The sequence below is a fragment of the Microtus oregoni genome, unplaced genomic scaffold (genome assembly GCF_018167655.1).
Source record: "Microtus oregoni isolate MIOR12 unplaced genomic scaffold, Mior012 000004F_ref0000308, whole genome shotgun sequence".
NCBI classification, from domain to species: Eukaryota; Metazoa; Chordata; class Mammalia; order Rodentia; family Cricetidae; genus Microtus; species Microtus oregoni.
The window spans coordinates 10,533,298-10,554,104 of record NW_024543063.1 but is presented as its reverse complement, the minus strand read 5'-3'; the positions used below and the strand labels follow the sequence as shown (position 1 = coordinate 10,554,104).

Genomic DNA, 20,807 nt, shown 5'->3' with positions numbered 1-20,807 from the left:
AAGTACCATGTTACCCTTGGAAGAATCTACAGCAGTTTTGTGCTTGTGAAGTGCCCTTCTGAAGAGGAGAGTAAATGCAGTGACATTTCTTTCATCTTTGTTGCACTTTTCTCCTTCCTTCCTTCCTTCCTTCCTTCTTTCCTTCCTTCCTTCCTTCCTTCCTTCTTTTCTCTATAGGCTTTCTCTGTAGCTTTGAAGCCTGTCCTGGAACTAGCTCTGTAGACCAGGCTGGCCTTAAACTCCCAGAGATCTGCCTGCCTCTGCCTCCCGAGTGCTGGGATTAAAGGTGTGCTCCACCACCGCCTGGCTTTTTGTTGAACTTTTCAAAGGTAGGAAGTTAAGAGTTATGATCCCTGCCACTGGAGACAGAGAGGTGTGCTCCCAGCATCCTCTGGGATTAAGTTGGTGGCAGGAATAGTGACATTAATTCATGCTGCCTGCTCAGTATTTTCCATGTCCTGGAGCTGGAGGTTCATAAGGGCACCAAAAGCTGCTTCTCACCTATAGGACTGGAGCTCAGTTGACTGGCATGCACTAAGCCTTAGGTCATAAAGTAGGCATGGGGGTGCATGCCTGTAATCCCAGCACTCAGAAGGTGGAGACAGGAGGATCGAAGCTCAAGGTTATACTCCTTGGTTATACTGCAAATTGGTGACTGGCTTAGGCTGACTCTGCCTCAAAAGCAAAAGCAGAACCCTCAAAATAAACCAAAAAATGTTTACCTACTCAACGGAGATGGGAGTTTTAGTTTGTGTACACACTCGCTGGGCTGCCTCCATCCTCCAGGGTCTGCAGGAAGGTAGGTGAGAAGTCTGGTGGCTCAGCGGCTTGCCTGCTCTGCCCAAGCCACGCGTGTGCTGCTGACGGAGTAGGTGACTGCGCAGTCTTCTGCTCTGGGCATAGCCTGTGTGGGAGCCCCAGCTTGCACATGCTTCTCAGATCCCAGCCACCTTTCCTGGCATCAGCGTGCTTACAGTTTGGCGAGGTGTTTGGTGATGCAGTATGCCCACTGTAGTAATAAGAGCTGCGGGGCTGCGTCCCCAACACCCCAGCCGCCTGCTAGCTTATGCCCAAAATAACAACACACAAACTGTATTCATTTAAACACTGCTTGGCCCTTTAGCTCTAGCCCTTACTGGCTAATTCTGATATCCCAATCAACCCATCTCTAATAATCTGTGAGCACCGGTCTTACCGGGAAGATTCTAGCCTACGTCCATCCTGGGTCGGAGCTTCATAGCGTGTGTCTGCCTGGGAGCGGGGCATGGCGTCTCTCTGAGGCATCTGCCCCCCGAGAGGAGAGCTGTCGAGTCTGAGCTCACTTCCTCTTCCTCCCAGCGTTCTGTTCTGTTTACTCCTCCCACCTATCTTCTAACCAATGAGGGCCAAGCAGTTTCTTTTTATTTAACCAATGACCTTCCTCCATCAGCCCACTTAGCACATTATACTAGAACTGTTGTCATGGCCACCACCAGCTCCAAGTTCCCAGGGTTTTTGTGGGCTTACTTAATTCTGTACCTCCTTTTGGAGCAGGTGCTAATGATCTATTTTTATTTGTTTGTTTGTTTGAGATGGGGTCTCTCTATGTAGTCCTGCTCACAGAGACCCTCCTCCCTCTGCCTCCCTGGGTTATAAGCGTGTGTCACCAAACCCACCAGCATCATAATTGTTTTTAAAGGGAGAAGACTGAGGCTCAGAGTGACTGAGTGACTAGCTTGTCACACAGCTCTCTCCTGTCTGACGTGTGTTTTCCTCTGCCTTGCTTCCCGCAGGAAAGAGCATGTGTGCTAAAGTGGCAGGGCTCGTGCTGAAAGTCCTTTCAGATCTCCTTGGCCATGAAAACCATGAGGTACTCAGGCAGTGCTGCTTGCCTGGGGTGGATTGGGGGACTGTAATGGTGACCTGGGTGCTTGTGACCTTTCAGGCAAGGGGTTGGCTTTGGGCAGGTGCTGTATTTAATGTATATTCCTCCATGTATTTGAGGGTCCTGTGTGTGTGTGTGTGTGTGTGTGTGTGTGTGTGTGTGTTTAAGTGTCTGACATTGCAGATGTGTATGGGTGTCCATGAAGGCCTGAATTTGATGTTGGGTATCTTCCTTGATTGCCCTCCACTTTCTTTACTAAGGCAAGATCCATGAGAGCATGGAACCCTGAGATCTCCCATCTGCTAGCACTTGGGAGGCAGAGACTGGGGATCTACAGGGCAAGCTCCCAAGTGCTGGAATTATTGGTACCACTATACCTGCCCAGATTTTACATGGGTACTAGGGATCTGAACTCAGGTCATTCTGCCTGTATAGCAAGCATCTTATGCACTGATAAGACTCTCCAACCCATCCTCTGGCCATTTTTGTAAGCAACTTTACATCTTGTATAATCTGAAATATTTCACTGATGTAGCCAGGTCCTTGTCCCACCTCACTTTCACTTTCTGGTTTCTTCCCCTGACATTAACACTCCCCCCCCCCCATATCTCCTCTACTGTTGCCTGTGGACACTTGTGCCCTTAAAGCACCTCTGGTGCTGTTTGTGTGAACTTAATTTACATATTACATATTTCAGCCTAGAGCTCATCAGGTGATGGCTGTTCTCTGGGGAACTTTCTGTGTGCATCCTGGGTCTCCTGTTCTAAGCCTCACTACTGCAGTACCCCTTGGCTTTCACCATGTCCTGGTGCATATTGTATTCCTCATGGGCGGACCTTTGATGGCTTCCAGCTCTGCTGCTTCTGTTGTCCTCTGTGACAGCTCCACTCTTGTCCCATGGGACCCCACACTGAGCTTCCATGGGGTATTTGGCCCTCAAGGCTGCCAGTTCACAGCATATGCCAGCTCAGATTGCCCTGCAGAATGACCTCATTACCTCACAGCTGGTTTTCTAGCCATTTTTAAATATGATAACAAAGCCGGATGGTGGTGGCGCACGCCTTTAATCCCAGCACTCAGGAGACAAAGGCAGGTTCAAGGTCAACCTAGTCTACAAGAGTTCCAGGACAGGTTCCAAAGCTATAGAGAAACCCTGTCTCAAAAAAAAAAAACAAACAAAAAATTCCGGATGATTCATCTCTCACTTGGTTTTTACAAATGTTTCTTCAGAAATAATGGCATCTCAAAGAAGCCCAGTCTGGCCATAACTCTATGTAGCCCCTGCCAGCCTCAAACTGGTGATTCTCTTGTCTCAGCCTCCAGAATACTGGGATGATGGCAAGGCTTTTCACCTGCAGCTGAAGCCTCATCCAAAATTAGACGTATTTTGACAGAGGGCATCTTTCAGCAGGCATGACTGGCAGGACCCTTGGGTCAAAAGGAGCACTAGGTTGCCACGAATCTGTTCCCATTCCAAACAGGCAGCTCTGCTCTAGTTCATCTCATGTGCTCTGCTCTAGTTCATTCTCCACAGCTGCATCACCTCACTGACACAGGCATCTTCAGCGGGTAGATGTTAGGTGGCTGTTCAGTTCATGCGGGCCCTTTATATTTCAAAGTCAGGGAGGTTTTCACTACTTCAGTCCTGTCCTAATTGCTGCCCGGGACTCTTCTCCATTGTGTTTAACTCAGGCAGGTGAGTGCTGAAGGGATCCCGTTCTTCCTGTGACTCAATGGAATGCAAATGGATTAGACCAGAGGAGTTAGTTCTTGTCATTGGCTATTGCCAGTGCATTTGCTTAAGAGCAATAGAACCCTTGTCTAGCATGCGAAAGCCCTGTCTTTACTCCCCAGTGCATATAAACCAGATGTGGTGTCTTATGCTCCTAACCCTAGGACTTTGGAGGTAGAGGCAGGAGAGTCAGACATTCAGGGTCATCATCAGCTCCGTAACAAGTCGAAGCAAGTCTGTCTCAAAAAAGAAAAGGTACACAAATACATATGTGTATTTTAGAAGCTGGAAGAGTGGGGGCTGCAACAGATAGAGGGAGCCCCGTGTGTCCTGTGTTACATAGCTCTGGGCTTGATGAGACCCAGAGTTGTCAGGAGAACGATGCTCATATCTGCCTGCACATTAGTATTTTTGGGGTGTGGAGAAAGGCTCTTATTGCACTGAAAAGGCAGGAAGGCTCAGCTGCATGGTAAGTGGCTCACAGAGAAAGCTTCAGAAGTGGGATCTAGTTTAGAGACAAGGTATCCCCAGTCATGACAGGACATCTCAGCACGGACAGTAGCCGCAGATGTGGGGAAACAAGGGCTCTTACCAATAATGGCTCAGAGAGGAAATATTGAGGATAAATAGAATCCATGATGACTTCCAAATTTCTAATCTGGGTGATCAGAATGCTAGGATTGACATTAGTTAAGCAGGAAGAAGGTGGAGAGGGAGTGGTGGATTTGAATTTGGACTCAGTTGCAACCCTCACAAACACATGAGGTGTCTCGTGTGAAATGTTCATTCTGGGTTCTGGAGACAGGGACACCTGCTCTCCCCTAAGCCTGACTGGTCCTGAGGCTGGCCTCTGGCCATTGAGTTGTTAGTATTTGAAAACTTGCAAAAAATGACTGGTCTTTTTTCTCCTCTTAAAGATACAGCCGTATGTGAACGGAGCCCTGTACAGCATTCTTTCCATCCCATCCATTCGTGAGGAGGCCAGAGCCATGGTAAGAGGATGTGCTGAGTTGGGCATAGCAGTTCACATGTAACCTCAGTACTTGGAAGGCTGAGGCAGAAAGATCGCTGCAAATTTGAGACTAACCTGAGCTACATAGTGAGTTTGAGGCCAGTCTGTCTCACATGAGACTTTCTTGTGAGACTGCCCCCCCCCCCGCCCGCGCCCCCCCCCTCTCTCTCTCTCACGCACACACACACACACATGCATACACACACACACACACACACACACACACACACACACACACACACACACACACACACAAAGCCCTGAGCAGTTCAAAAGCTCCTCTCAGCACCTTAAGTCAGAGCTATGGGGAAGAGGCTCCTGCTACTTCTTTCCTTCAGGGCCAGCTTACATAGCTTACAGACTCCCTAAAACTGTATGTGAAAGATAGATTTGTGGTTTTCTCAAGGGAGAATCTGTTGTTTTATCAGAATCTCACAAGGATCCCTGCATTGTAATTGTTAAAGAGCTACAGTGTTGGGGAAATTCTAGCAGGCTGATTTTTGCAGTGTTGGAGGTGTTTCTTGACTGTTTATAAGCTGGTTTGCATCTCAGGTGCTGGTAAATAGAGTTTTACTTACTTTGTTTGCATTTGTGCTCATATTTGAAGTACAACAACAATGACTGGGTGATTAGTGTCTTATTTGAGAGGACGGTTGTTTTTAAAGCTAGCCAGCAAAGCCACTAAAGCTCTGGCCTTTTTCCTGATGCTGTATAAAACCTGAGTAACTGTGTACATAGAAAATTCTGTGGTGAAGGGATTAGATGTGTGTCCATACTCAGAACACAGGAGACCACAAGAACATTCCAGACAATGGTTTTGTTTTGAAGAGAATTACTAAATCTTCTAGTTGGTTTTCGAAAATCATGTCACAGTTGAACAAGACATTATTCATTTAAGAACTGCATGTGAATACACCCCACAATGGAATGGACAACCTGAGTTCTACCTCAGAACCCGAATGGTAGGAGAGAATCAATTCCTGGGAGTTATCCTCTGACTTCCACATGCACACTGTGGTACGTGCGCGTGCACACACAGTAGGTGTGCTCACTGCTCTTTCCCACAGACAGGTGCCTCCTCCTACTTAACCCTCTCAGCAGTCCCTGAAGGACTGACTATGCTATGTCCGTTTCCTTCCTGCCTAGAGTCACACAGCAAGGGGCACCTGAGTTTCCTTCCAGAGCATGCCACACCTGTGCTGCAGTATCACACCAGAAATTAAACCTCTCTCCCTCTTCCCATCTTTTCCTCTCTCTCTCCCTCTCTCCCTTTCCCCAAAGTAAGTACCAAGGGTGAAACTGAGGTAGCTTTTAGTGGCTAAGAAAGGACTTGGCCACTAAGTCCCATCCCAGCACTAATGCAGTCTTTAATCCAATGAGAAATTTAGTCCAATCTGGCCATATTAGGTTGTTTTCTCTCCTTTACTGTCACCTCTGCTGGGACAAGCTGAGCAGTCCTCTTGCAAAAATTCAGACTACAGAGGCCAGAGAAATGCTCAGCAGTTAGGAGCAGCTGGTGCTCTTCTTGAGGCTCCAGGCTCAGTTCCCATCATATACATAGGGCAGCTCATCCCCACCTGTAACTCCAGTGTCCTCTTCTGGCCTCTGAGGGCACACATGTGGCTGGCATGAACACATGCACACACACATAAAAAATCTTTAAACATATGTGTTATCTTAAATGTATACATACATGCAAGAATCAGTAATGAGCATATTCAATAACAAAGTCCAACTAATCAAAAAAGAACATCTAAAATGCTCAAAATAGAAATTTTAAGCACAGACATGAAACCAAAGATGGAAAATTTTCGCCATGAAGCTGTTTCATTCACAAAACTGTTAAAATGTTGTAGAGCCGTGTTGGCTAGTACACAGCACTAGCATTCAGCAGACAGAAGTAGGGAGATCATTAGCTTGGGGCCAGTGTGGGCTATACAGTGAGATGGTCTCAAAAATAACAACAGGTTGTGTGTGTGCGTGCGTGTACATGTGTGATTATATACTATGTAATATAGGTATACTATGTAAAATTATCCTGAGCCTCCATATAGAAGGTATGTGAAACTGTGGAACATAAATGAATTCTCATTATACCGGGTCTCCATCCTTAGGATATCTATCTTATTATGTATATGCAGATGTCCCAAAAATCTAAGAAATCCAAACCTCTCTGATCTAGGCATTTCCACCGAGGTAGAACTCAGCCTGCGCTCTCAGTGTTTTCTTTAATGAGAGCTGAGTTCCTCAGTTCTTTCTGCTTGGCATTGTGTGTTCTGAGACAAGCAAGTGGCTAGTGACAGTCCCTGCTATCCTTCCTACCTTGTTTATGCAGGTTATCTGAAGTACCAGGCTGTTGCTTTTAGGATGAAATACCAGGTTTTGTTGTTTATTTTTACAGGCAGGGTCTTACTCTAGCCCGGGGAGGATTGGAGCCTTTGGTTCTTCTGCCTTTGCCTGCCAAACACTAGATTACAGGCGTGTGCCACCACGCCCAGCAGAATACTGTTACTTTTTATGTCTACTCATTTCTATAATTTAGATTAAACATTACCTACTAGATGTGGTTTTAAAAAAATATGTGAAGCTTTTCACTGGATTTTTTGCTATGAAGAAAGTGTTTGAACAATCCTCCTAACTACAGATGTCAAGCTGTTTGTTTTCCACGTGCTAACTAAGCTGGAGACGTAGGAATGAGAGCCAGTAGACTAAAGTGACCTATAAAGGGATGGAAAGATAGTCCTCACAGAAGGTGCCTCTGGGAGAAGAGTCTGAATGAATTCTTTATCTCTGGCTATTCCTAAACTGCTCAGAAACCATTGTAGTTATTGGCATGTTGAGGTTGAACACATATATGACTGTCTTCTATTAATAGCCCCTAACTCACCCTTGTGGGGATGGAAGTGGGGAAGAGTTCTGGCAGCCAAGAACTAAGGCAGACTGTGGTAGGTGGCTATAGGACAAGCTCAGATAGCAGACTGACCCACAGGAGTTGGCACAGTCTCTCAGTCCTCTTTCACACTGCCCTTGCTGTGTGGGCACCCATCAGTTGGTCCTCTCTTGCAGACTGTTCCTTCATGGTCTACTGTCTCTAGGCGTGCAGTGCCATTTTTCTCTAAGGTTCTGGCCCAGCCCTCGGATCTTCTCACTGTGCCCTCTGGGACACCTCATTACACCAGGGCTTCAGCTGCGCTTTCTCACCTGAGCCACAGGTCCCTCCAGACCCAGCAGGTGCGATTTCACCACACACTAAGCACCCCTTTGTGCCATCCATTGGACTAGACAGCATTTGTCGGGTATAATTTGCACAAGTGAAACACTCAGGTCTTATAGACAGTTACACTCAGGCCTTACCTTTTGAGAGACAGACAGCTACAGAAGTAGTACCAATGATATATCTTGTCTCTGGGTGAAGTTGAGTGATTCAAGTAAGGTAGCAATGGGACCTCACTCGGAGCTAATTCCAAATCCCACATGATCAAAGCTCTATGGAATATCTTGATTCTGTTAGGGCGAGCCACCATGTTTGCTATGTTCTCCTTTTAATTAGGATAGTCTAGAAGCACTAGTCCAGGAGGACCCTTGCGAGACTGAGACTAGTCTGGTCTATCTATATAGTGAGTTCAGGACAGCCAGGACTACATTGTGAGACCTTGTCTTTAAAACAGAGGGGGAGGGGGGAGAGACAGAGAGAGAGAGGGAGAGAGGTAGATAGATGATAGGTAGATTAATCAACTAGTTAAATTGAAAACAATAAAATACAAACCATATTGGCTCATGTCACCACAAATTCAAAGGCAAGTGTTAGGCAGTCTGACAGGTGTCTGCCTGCCTGCCAGTGAGCCAGCCTCTCTGGACGCCAGTTGCTCTGTCTTGGGTTCATTCTTAGTTATGCTTCCCTTCTTGGTGCCTAGAAAACATCTTTTTGGTCCAGCAGAGCACATGCGCACATACCAGTGCTTCAGGGGAGGAGGAAGAAGAGGAATAGTACTTTGTCTAAGTTAGTATCTTATGTCCAAATTTGCTTAAGTTCTCTTAGCTAGAGTGGGAAATTCTAGTGCCATTGTGTTATAGTGGCACAGTATAGTAACTCTATAATTTTGTATGGCTTTTCTTCTAGTTTTTTGGATGAGAATGTTTTACCTGCATGTATGTGCATGTACTTGCATGCCTGGTGCCCAAGGAAGTTAGAAGGTGTCAGATCCCCTAGAACTAGAGTTATAGACAGTTATGAGCTGCCATGTGGGTGCTAACAGTCAAATCTGGGTCCTCTGTGGGATCAGTAAGTGCTCCTAACTGTCTAGCCATCTGTCCATCTCTGTTGTTCTTTCTTGAAAATTTTAATAAAGCCAGACATGGTGGCTCGTGCCCTTAATTCTAGCACTTGGAAGACAGAGGCAGGCATATCCCTTTTAAGTTTAAGGCTAACCTGGTCTACATAGTTTCAGGCTAGCCAGAGCTACATTGTAAGACTCTGTCTCTAAAAACCAAAAAAGAATCTCATTAATTTATTTATTTGAAACGTGGGGTGGCCTGAGCACACGGAAATGTCCATGGACGATTTTCATGCCTTGGTTCTCCTTTCTGCTTGTCTGTCTGTCTTGTCTCAGCCTCTGCCCTGTGTGCTGTAGCCTGTCTTCCCACCTGCTTCCACCTGTGGTCTCTCGTAGGAGTGCTGGATTGCAGCTGTGCACTGCCGCATCTTCCACCTGTGATCTCTCGGAGTGCTGGATTGCAGCTGTGCACTGCTGCATCTTCCACCTGTGGTCTCTCATAGGAGTGCTGGATTGCAGCTGTGCACTGCTGCATCTTCCACCTGTGGTCTCTCATAGGAGTGCTGGATTGCAGCTGTGCACTGCCGCATCTTCCACCTGTGATCTCTCGGAGTGCTGGATTGCAGCTGTGCACTGCTGCATCTTCCACCTGTGGTCTCTCAGAGTGCTGGGATTGCAGCTGTGCACTGCCGCATCTTCCACCTGTGATCTCTCTCAGAGTGCTGGGATTGCAGCTGTGCACTGCCGCATCTTCCACCTGTGGTCTCTCATAGGAGTGCTGGATTGCAGCTGTGCACTGCTGCATCTGCCTTTTTACATGGGTTCCAGGGGTTGTACTTAGGTCACCAGGCTTGTGCAGCCGGTGTTTTTACTGGCCAGGCCATCTCCCTGGCCTCTCTATCATTCTTTTGATAGAATAGGAATTACAGTTGTTTGGAAAAAGCCTCTGTTTGTTTAAAACATGTGGTTCAGCTTCTCAAAGATCACAAATGATCCTAAAATTAAGAGAATGTGCATAAACTTAGGGAGAACATGGGAAAGGGATCACCTCCCCAAACCACATTTCCCAAACTAAAGGCAGTGGTGTACATGAACCACAGGCACGGGGATAGAGGCATACAGTGCAAGCTCATGGTCTTTTCAGCTTTTCCTAAGTGTATTATAATATCGTAATTAAATTGAGATCGTCAACCTAGAAGAAAACAATTTCACTGTGAATTTTAAAAGAAATGTTTAATACCAAGCAGATAATTTTTATTTTAAATAGTCTTTCCCCAGAAGAAGGAAAGAATGTCATTTGGATTAGATGAAACTACCCCACTGAAAAGTGGTCCTTCCCATCGCAACCCTGAAATGTCTGTTGTCTCTGCTCTGCTCCTAGGGAATGGAGGATATCCTGCGATGCTTCATCAAAGAGGGCAACGCTGAAATGATCCGCCAGATAGAGTTCATCATCAAGCAGCTGAATGCCGGTCAGTGTCACAGGAGACCCATGTGTCAGAAAGGTGCACAGGCTTCCTCATGGAGGGTTGTGACGCCTGGTGTTATTCAGGAGGCTTTTGAGTCAGATATGGTGGTGCACACCTGTGATTCCAGCACTAGAGAAGCTGAGGCAGGAGGATCATAATGAGTTCAAGGTCAGCCTGGGCTACATTAAGAGTTTAAGGCTATCCTAGACTACATAACAAGACTCCACCTCGAAAAATAAAAACAAGCAAAAAAAGAAGTGTTTGAAGAAAGTAGTGGGGGCAAGTTCAATACAAGAAAGTTCAGCCAAGGGCTAGAGTGTGACTCAGTAGGACAGCGTCTGCTTGACCTACGTAAGGCCCTGGGCTCCATATCTAGTGCTTCTCTCTTTCTGACACACACACATTCTCTCTCTCTCTCTCTCTCTCTCTCTCTCTCTCTCTCTCACACACACACACACACACACACACACACACCCCACAATGGGGATATGAGAGTCAGGGAGTTGGCTCTACCCCTGAAGTGCTTGCTGTGCAAGTATAAGGACCTGAGTTTGAACAGCAGCATCCATGTAAGAAAAGCCGGGCATTGTTACACACATTTGTAATCCCAGAACTGGAGAGTTGGAAACAGGCAGATCCCTGAGGCTTACTGGCCAGTCAGCCTAGCCTAGATCCCAGAGAGACACTGTCCCAACAGACAAGATGGGCAGCTCCTCTGGAGTGGCGTGCAGGTTGACTCCTGCTCCACATTCACACGCGTGCATGTACATTCGTGTGCACGTACACTTTCCCCTCACGTGTTTAGCAAGGTAGTCAAGGCCACATTGTCCATATTAACATCTCTTATCACAGTAGAGATCTCTTATCACACTATCACACTTTTTGTGGTCAACAAAAAGGAGGTCAGAGTAATTTCTGAGGCCTTCTCTTCCCTTGTAAGACCTCTTTACGAGCCCCTCCTGTCCCCTCTTAAATCTTGTCCCACTGATAAGGACAATTTTCCCAGGTCCTGTGGCCAGTTAATGGAACAGATACCAGTCTTTCTAGAACCATGTAGAAAATGTCACCATGTCACCATTTCAGAAAAACATGGCAGCAGGAAGGAGGCAGTATGTCCTCTTTCCAGCCCCTTCATTGCCATGATACGCATCTGACAAGAGAACAGAGAAGCTTTATATGAGGGATAGGGAAGCCCCTTGCGCTTTCTGTGGACATGGGGGCCCTGATGCTGCCAGCATCTGGGGACCAAGTTTATCACCCATCTCTCCCCATGCCTTCCCTGGCACCAGCAATCCAAGTACACAGTTCCATTCAGTACACAAGAAAAGGAAGAATGTCCCCATCTCTCCAAAGAACCCAGCACACCAGGGAAGTGCCCACTGGTAGCCATCTTCCACCCACATTTCCCAGTCTGGGTCATGTCATACTAATGAAATCAGTCCTGGGAGCAGGGGAGCTTTGAAATTCTCAGGTTCTTCCAGCAAGGTGGAACCTAAAGGAAAATTTCAGCCTGCTGCAGAAACATGCAGAATATGTAGCCAACAACAGTGGGAGGTTTGTCCCCTGACTTGGGCCCAGGCCATGACTCGAGTTATCCGTGAGGGTAGTCAGTGGATCTAGCTCATCACAGAGAAAGGTTAGAGATGCCAGCCAGTATATCCAGCAGAAGCAAGGCCAAGCAAAATCCCAACTTCAGGCTGTGCTAGTTACCAAGGGAGCGCCCCTGTAAGGCATGCACCAACTCAGGAGGAGTGAAGAGATGGTTGTCCCTGGAGGAGGAACTGAGGCCTGTAAGGGACACTAGTTCATAGGTCTGGAGGGTTCTGGGTAGTAAGGATGTCTGAGCCAATAAGTTAAGAGATTATAGGATTGGGGATTGGGAACTGGGCTGGGGGGTCAAAGTAAAGCACGCCTTACTGAGGGGCCTTAAGATATGTGACCATAGGGAGTATGTAATTGGTGACATAATGATAGTGCTATTTTGAATTTTTTTTTATTTTTATAATTTATTGTCCAAGCTACTTGTATTAATAGTGTTCTGGTAAACTGTCTTTAGAACCCAAATTAAGGATTTTCAGTATCAACCAAAGCATTCATTTCAATCTCTATTTTTGGATGGTATATTTTCTATTGTCATTGTTGCATTTTAGAAGGCATTTCCTTGTGGTGTACTGGAGGACTGCCTGTGGGCAGAGAGGAGTTAGATGATTAAAATGCAGGCGAATGCAGAGTGCACAGCACCGTCTGGACAGCCAGCCTTCTGAGACCCTGGTGCAGGTCAGGAGGGTGTGCAACTGTGCAAGCACCAGTGAAGGGACAGGCTTCTGTGTCCCGCTGGCTCGGGCCCAGGAAATCAGTATGGACGCTCCCTTCTGAGGCTGTGTCAGCATGGATGCTTGCCTCTCGTAGTTTCTGCTTGCCTGACCCCTTTCTCGGTAAGCTAGGAAGTCTCTTCAAGTATGGTCTTTAGTTCCCTCTCTCTCCTGTTTCCTTCTTCTCTCAGGTTTTCTTGACTTTCATGTCTTTCAAGGGATAAAATCTAATGAGGAAGATGCAGCAGGAAGAAGTTAGTTAGGTCTTCTGCCTTCAGGGACTTAGGACCCAGAGCAGTGGGTGGGGAAAGATCTCTTAGGGTTCTCTCAAGGACCAGAACCAATAGAAAATGTGTGTTTGAGTGTGTGGTGTGTGTGTGTGGGGGGGGGGGTGAGTGTGTTACAAAAGATTTATTAGCTTGGCTTGCACAATTGGAGGCTAGGTTGTCCTGTAGTAATTGTCTTCTTGCTACAGAGACAGAGAACCTGGAAGTTGCTCAGTCCAAGAATCTAGAATCCTCAGAACAAGAGAGACCCTAATCCAAGGCTAAAGGCCTAGAAACTTCCTGGAATCCCTGCTGAGTTCACATGGAAAGGCTGAAGAAGCTAGAGCAGCCACAGACACCTTTGCTCTGAAAGAGTGGAGCTTGCACTTTCACCCCTTCTCACCCTGCCTGGGTCCCCAGCCTACTGTATGGGGCCACCATGTTCCAGGCAGGCCCTCCCACTCACCTGCCAATCATCTCAGTGTCCTCCGTTCCTTTTTGTGGCTGTGATGAGATAGCTGAGGAAAACACGTAAGGAGGGATGGTCTCTTTTAGCTCACAATTTGAAGGAACAGTCCATCATGGCACCATGAGCTGGGGGGCTCACCCCATTGTGTCTGCAGTTAGGAATGCTGAGATTAGAGAGACTAGAGAAAAGAATGCGGGTGCTCGGCCCACTTTCTCTTTTTCTTCCTTCCTTCCTTTCATTTTGTTTGCTTTTGGAGACAGGGTTTCTCTGTGTAAGGGCTTTAGCTGTCCACTTTATAGGCCAGGCTGGCCTTGAACGCACAGAGATCCAACAGAGAGATCCCCCTTCCTCTGCTTCCCAAGTGCTGGGATTGAAAGTGTGCACCACACATCTGGCTCACTTTCTCTTTTCATTCAGAAATTCAACCCACATTTAAAGTACACCTTCGTACCCAGTTATCCCAGTCTAGGAACTCCCTCCCAGACCTGCTCAGAGGTTTGTTTCCACAATGTCATCAAGATGACAGTCAAGATTAACCATCAGCCTTCAGAGCCACATCAGAAGTGAACTTTACTAATCTCATAAGCATCTCTTACTTCAGTCAGGTTGACAGTTAACTCTGACGGGGCTTCCTGGCAAGTCAGTAGCCATCCATCCACTAGGAATTGGGCTCTTCCGTAAGGGAGGGTGCTGCTGGGAGTCTAGATGCCATGCTGAGGGAGAGAGGATGACCTGTTGAAGGCTACTCAGAGGAGAAAGTAAAGGATTGGGTGTTGTCTGCTATGTACCTGGACCAGGTCCCTTAGTTCCAGTGTGCTATAAAATCCTCCTGGCTATTCCCTCCCCTCCTTTCCCAGAATCCGAGGGAGTAAGCAGTATTTGCCCCGTTTGCCAGGTGAGGAAATGGCTCATTCTCTGGTAGCAAGTACTGTGGACTTGTGCATCTGTGTAAACTAACCATCTAATGATGAGCCTTGGCCTTCGAGAACCTAGGTGCCGCCAGCGCGGCCAGCACCCCCCGCCCCTGCTCTCTGGGAAAGTCATGATGTTCTGTCATAGACCTGCCACTTCAGCCTTGTCTACTCTGAGAGACCAGATGAGGCAACTTCAAAGAAGTCAGGTTTTGTCCCCAACAAAGAACTGCCAGGCCTCTGCTCTGACTATTTACGCACACAGCTTTGGGGAGAAGGCAAGCCCAGTCATACTCCCTTGTAGCTGCATGATAAATTTGTGCTTCTGCCTAATGCTAATGCCTGCTCCGTTCCCCTTTGCTTGTAGGCTAGGCCACAAGTCACATGGTGTGGAACTTCCTGCCGCCCCCTCAATCACCCCACCCCACCCAAGAAGGTCTGAATCAGAAATTCTCGTTGTTCAGGGGATTTTAGAAGTTCTTCCCTTCAGGCCCAGTTCTGCTGTGAAAGATAGCAGTCTCTCCTAATGTAGTTCCTCCCAAGTTTGAAAGGATGACTCTTCTCCCTTCAAGACCCCATCATGGCATCTCTAGTATAAGTGCTCTCTCTCCTAATCTTCTTCAAGGCCTGATCATGGCCCTTTGTGGTCAGTCTGTCTCTCTGTGTGTCTGTCTCTCTGTCTCTCTCTCCCACCTCCCAACCCCCATAATGCCCATCTGAAGGGTAGCCTCTTGTCAGCTCCTTTGCAAAGCTACCCCTTCGGGTTAGAGCAAAGGGGCTTAGGACGTGGTCCCTCTGCACCTCCACTGTTGACTGTGCTTGAGGACTGATGATCAACAAGAGCTCCGTGAGGATCAAATGAATTTGCACCTCTGCAGAACTAGCGGGCTTCCTGGAGTAAACACTAGGTCATTTTCTGCCCTGCAGTTCTCTCCAGTTCTGCGTTCATAAGAGTAAGAACAAATATGTTCTGGTAAAAGCAGAGTGTGTTTGAGGCTGCTAAGAATGATAGCAAAGCGTGGCTGAAGCAGCTGTAATTAGGATGGCCAAGGGAGTAGACGGGAGTAATAATGGGGGATCAGAGGTGGAAGGGTGGTGACCAGGAGCTCTCAGGGCTGCCGAAGTGCCCTGTTCTGAAGCTGTCAGGGCTTGTGGTCAGGAGCATGACTCTGTATGATGCTCACATGAGCTCTCTGGCTGACATTCAGGGACCGAAGGCCAAGCCTTGTGGTTTTTCTGATGAATTTTTTCTTTATAGAAGATTTACTGGATGGTGTTCTTGAATCCGATGATGAAGAAGATGAAGATGATGAAGTAAGTTGAAGGCTCTTGAGACAACACAGAAAGCTCTGCCATGCTCCTCTATGTCCCTTTTATGTCCCGAGCACTTAGGCAGCCGTGGTGTCTTCCTTGCAGTTGTGGGGTTAATGGAGACTCGGTATGCTGCGGTTCTGTGACCCTCACTGAGGTCTCAAGTGCTACCACCCTTATCCTCCACAACCTCTCCAGGTGGCTGGTGTCTGCCAGTGCTTCAGCGTGGACTTCTTATGGGTCAGAAGCTGGGCTCCCAGATGGAAGGATTAAGTTTCCCATCCTCTCTGGGCTCCAAAGTCTCAGGGAAGTCCTCCTGCGGCATTCGACTCCACACACATAAGTCCGGTCCAGACTGGGGCGTGGACACAGACCCCGTGATGCTGGCACACTTCATAAGTGCAGCCTCGCATCTCCGCTTGCTTCTAGGGGAAGGGTCAAAAAGAAGTTCTTCTCTGTGAGTTCTTTGCTCTGAAAGGCTGTGAGCTCTTGCCTGTCTCCTTGGTGAAAGGAATGATGTACATAGGCTCATGATGAGTCGCTCTAGACAAGGGGTCCTGGTTTGGTTTGGAGCTGGCAGAACCAACGACTCCACCGTCCTGTGTTCATTCTTTTGGTGTAGGTTTGCTGACTGACAAATCTGCCCCCTGGTCCTCAGAAGTTAGTTAACCTGTGGCGTCTTGGCGAGGTGCTAGCAAGGCCAGTAACTTGCAGGCTGCAGGAGGCAGCTAAGATGATAAGCTTCTGTGTGGCTTTCCCTTCAGACATACAAAGGGCAGACACATTATCATCATTCTCGTGGTGACAACATGCTTTCCTTCGTTCTGTGCTTGGGGAGCAGTTAGTACAGATGGAAATACTGGGAGCACCTTCTCTTTGGGGAGCATCCTCCCCATATGTGAATGTTCTGCTCTGTCAGTTTAAAGAGTGTTTGGTGAAAGCCAAGTCTGTGTTCCGTTGAGGCATCAGTGAGGCCATAGTTATTTAGGGTCTTCCCCCTACAACCCAGTTCCCTGCCTGCCGTTCCTTTTCTGGGCTGCAGGTGGCACCAGTGGACACTCTCACATCTCTTACTGCCTGGTGGGGCAAAGGAGCCCCAGATCCAGCCACGGACCTCTCCACAGGGGACGGACACCAGCCCTGTGCCCAAGAAAAGCTGTCTGGTAAGACTTGGCTCAGCCAAGTCAGCAGACTCTGTAAGGGGAAAGTTGACAATGTGTCAGTCTGGGAGGGCCACATGGTCTTAGTTTGAGCCACTCAATTCTGCCCTTTAGCACAGTAGTTGTTGGGAAACCTGTCTGTATTCCCCGAAAACTATTTGTGGGCACTAAAAGTTAGAAGACTATATAATTTTAATGTCATTTAATTTTTTCCAAGTATTTAAAAGCGTAAAATTTGTTCTCTCGACACTAAACAAACATAGGCACCTGCATTCAAGGCTGTTGCTGCCACCCCTAGGGTAGAGCCCAGCTACTGTGCATCTCTGAAGCGAGACGCTCCCTGTGTGCTTGACGCTTTACCAGTTCTGAGTAGTTAATCATTTCATTCCATGAACTTTTTGTCACCATATCCAAAAAGGGTTCCTCTCAGGTTCTGTGCTTTCCCTTCCTGTGTTGTCTTCAGGAACTTTTGGGTTCCTCTGTTTTCTCAATGACTTGTTTCATATTGTTTGGAGACCAGGGTCTTGTGCTGTAGCTAAGGCTGGCATGGTGGTGTCTCCTCTTGCCTTGGCTTCCCAAGTGCTAGAATGGTCATCATGCCTGACTTGTTCAATTGTTTCGCCATTAAGCCTTTAGTTTTATATTATAATAGAAATTCATTTGGCCCAAAAGTATGCTGGTTAATCATGGGGATTCAGCTTCTGCACACTTCCCTTTGGTAGTGCGGCAGTCAGCTACAGAACACACATGGACCAAGGTCTCTGGATTTGCTACTTCTCCACCAGTGTCTTAGGCCTTCTGCTGCCTTGACAAACCACAGTCAAACACAGCCTGCAGAGGAGAGGGCTCACCTAGTTTATGCTTCCACATCACAGTGTGTGATGAAGGGTGTCAGGGTAGGAACTCTAAGAAGAATCCTGGGGGCAGGAGCTGAGGCAGAAGCCATGGAGGAGGGCTGCTTACTCGCTCAGTTTGTTTTTTTTTTTGGTTTTTCGAGACAGGGTTTCTCTGTGGTTTTGGAGCCTGTCCTGGAACTAGCTCTTGTAGACCAGGCTGGTCTCGAACTCACAGAGATCCGCCTGCCTCTGCCTCCCGAGTGCTGGGATTAAAGGCGTGCACCACCACTGCCCGGCTCAGTTTGTTTTTTTATGCACTCTGGGACCACCTGCCCAGAGACAACACCACCCACGTGGATGGACCTTCCACATCATTCATCAATCAGAAAAATGCGCTACAGACTCGCCACAGGCCAATCTGATGAACACATCTTGTCAGCTGATGCCAGCTGAGGTTCCTCTTTTACGGTAACTCTAGTTTGTGCCAAGTTGACAGAAACCAACCAGGGCTGAGGTTGGCATTTGAAAACATTTGTCACCGTAACCAGGCTTCTGAGAAGTTTCCTAAAAGAGGTTTTGTAAGAACAATGAAAGGACACGGTTGCTCCAAAGTGAGCTGATGACTAGAGCCAGCAGGTCCTGGGCTTCCCTCCTCAGTGACCCTTGCAGTGAACTGCTGTGTGTTAGTAGGGGCCACCTGCAGACAATCTGCTGCGTCTGCTTTCACCAAGGCCAGGCATTACTTTCATAACTATTAATTAAAATTGACAGAGAACAAAGAGTGGCAGATGCTTAAGTTAGAGGAAGATGCCCAGAACTACTTGAGAGGCCATGTTGTTGTCACCTTTCCCAGTGACATTATTATTGTCAGTGCATGACAGTCGAGTCTCTCATCAGTGCAAGAGGCTTTTTTAATTTGATATTTGGACCCAGTACAAAGGCTGAAGTCCCTGAACTGTTTTTAGGCAGCTGCACAGGGATGTGGCTCTGCAGAGTGACCCGGGCACCGTGGGAATTGTGCTGAGACTCCATTGCAGCATTCTGCCTCGCTGCAAGCCCTTGAGGGGACTCAGATGCAAAATCTAGTTTTCCTTTCTAATGTCTAAGAATGCAACTGTTTGTCGAATGTGTAGAGAACTCAGTTATGTTGACTATCTGCCCATTTATAACTAAAAATGAAAAGTTACATAGCTAGCAATATGTCCTCTGACTTACAAACCATTTGGGAACATTGCGAGGGCAAACATAGCAGGGTGTGGTGGTACTAGTCCTCAGGAAGGAAGCTGAGGCAGGAGGATGTTGAGTTCAAAGCCAACATGTCAATACCTTGTCTCAAAAAAGAACCATAAAGTTAATGTGAACAGTGCTTAAAGCAAAGCAAACATATAAATCTACCCGCCTGTGAGTTATAGATACACTTATGTGCCCATGCAGCAGAAAGGTGTGCAAAGCTACACCCTTTTTATTGACATTAGGGGGAAGAGGAATGAGGAAGTGTGGGTGGGAGGCTGAGAGGCCGTGATCAACAGGCTGCAGACTGGCCAGCAAGGGGAGAAGTTGAAACAGGACAGTGGATGTGGTAGGGTGAAGTCATTTGCACGGTTTGGGGTATGAGATTAACACTGTAGTCAACTAGAGAGCAAGCAGAGCACAAGGAAATGGCAGTGACAGTTTTTCCACTCTTCACACAGTGTGAACACATACAGGGAAAGGGGGAATGAAGGGCCCTTTTGGTCTGGTTTAAGATTGGGAAAAAACTAAGCATATCCACCCATGGCTCTTGACAGACACAACGCTGGACAGTCAAGGTAGGGAGAGGAGGACCTCAAAGGACAGTGTTCTCATTGTCTTTGAGACGGGGTTTGTCTGTTACCCAGGCCAGGCTGGATATATTCACAGCTTACAGAGGGGCATCCACATCACTACGGTACACGAGACTGTGTCTCAAATAAAAAGAAAGATAGGGGAGTAATAAATAATTTGCTTCTTAGATCCTTTTGCTCCAGAAGGCTCCAGGCCCATTTAAATCTCCAGGGAAATAAAAGCAGATTAGATAAGCTGGAAATGCACTGAGAGGATCCGCAATGCAGCAAGGGTTCAGATGCTCCTGTCTAGTGCTTTGAAGAGCCGTGTTATCTCCTGGGCTTCATTTTATGGTTAACATGAGCACGGTGTTACTCACGGGCTGGCAACAAATCCTAAGACCAGCAGCATGGTTCTCGTGTCCTCACCGCCAAGGAGGTTTCCTCGGTACCTGCTCAGATGACGCTTGTGTGTCAGCTTACACATGGCTTCAAGTGAAGGAAAAATGCCTTCCTATACTATTTGAGAAGATTGATTTTAAGACAAATATTTTTTCCCTTTTACCAAAATAGGTTTAGTACCAGGAGCAGTCAGCCATAAACATTTGCTCGTAGGATTCATGTAAGACCCACGACCCACGTTTCCTTCCGTCCTATCTGTCCTTCATTATGTATTGAACAAATATTTAAGGACCTTGAAGTAACCGTGTTCTAGGAAATACAGAAGGGATTAAAAAAAAGATTCTGTGAGACTCTCTGTGGTTTACAGTGCCTCCATAGAGGAGCTGGGGACGGTCCTGTCGGCGTCACCACATGGCAGCTTCTGCTCCAGCAGTTCACCCGTGTTCCCACTTGCATTTACCCTGTGGGTGCTACTGTTCCATCCGCACCGACAAGCAGACACACAGGAGAAAGGTCACGCGCCCCATGCGTGAGGCTAGTTAGTCAGTGAGCAGTGGAGCTGGGACTCATACCCATGTGATGCGGGGCAGCAAAGCAAGCCCTGCGCTCCAACTCTGGGACCTCTAGTCAGACAGTGGGAGACACCAGGACAGCAGATAGAAGACAAACAAGCAGTTATAGATCCATAAAGGGGAAGGAAATGGGAAATGCTACAGTTGTGTGTGTGTGCTGGGGGTGTGTCCTAAAATACTGGAAGGCAGAAGCTGGGTCAAGACAGCCTAGGGTAGAGAGGAAGTGCAGTGGGCTGAATTCAGGAAGGCACACAGCGGGGACAGGAGTCCACGCAAGCTTGTGCCTGATTCTCTGCCTCAGCCCCGACCCAGGAAAGCATGCTCATTACCCAGGTGTGTGTGGGCATTTTGAGAGATGCACATAGACATATGTATGCATATGCTCCTGTCTGTATGTTCTGGTAATCGTTTGTTT

At 47.4% G+C, this 20,807-nt stretch overlaps 1 protein-coding gene across 3 annotated transcripts in view; it reads left to right on the top strand.

Moving 5' to 3' along the window:
* The window catches only part of Armc9 (armadillo repeat containing 9), a 114,921-nt gene that overhangs the window by 53,864 nt on the left and 40,250 nt on the right, over positions 1-20,807 (top strand). For 2 of the 3 annotated variants that reach the window (XM_041650881.1, XM_041650882.1), the window contains exons 16-19: positions 1,773-1,849; positions 4,514-4,588; positions 10,264-10,354; positions 15,568-15,623. In XM_041650881.1, coding sequence (XP_041506815.1) covers positions 1,773-1,849; positions 4,514-4,588; positions 10,264-10,354; positions 15,568-15,623 — 299 coding nt within the window. The remainder of the gene's footprint in view (positions 1-1,772; positions 1,850-4,513; positions 4,589-10,263; positions 10,355-15,567; positions 15,624-20,807) is intronic. The other variant, XM_041650883.1, reaches the window with a different exon arrangement.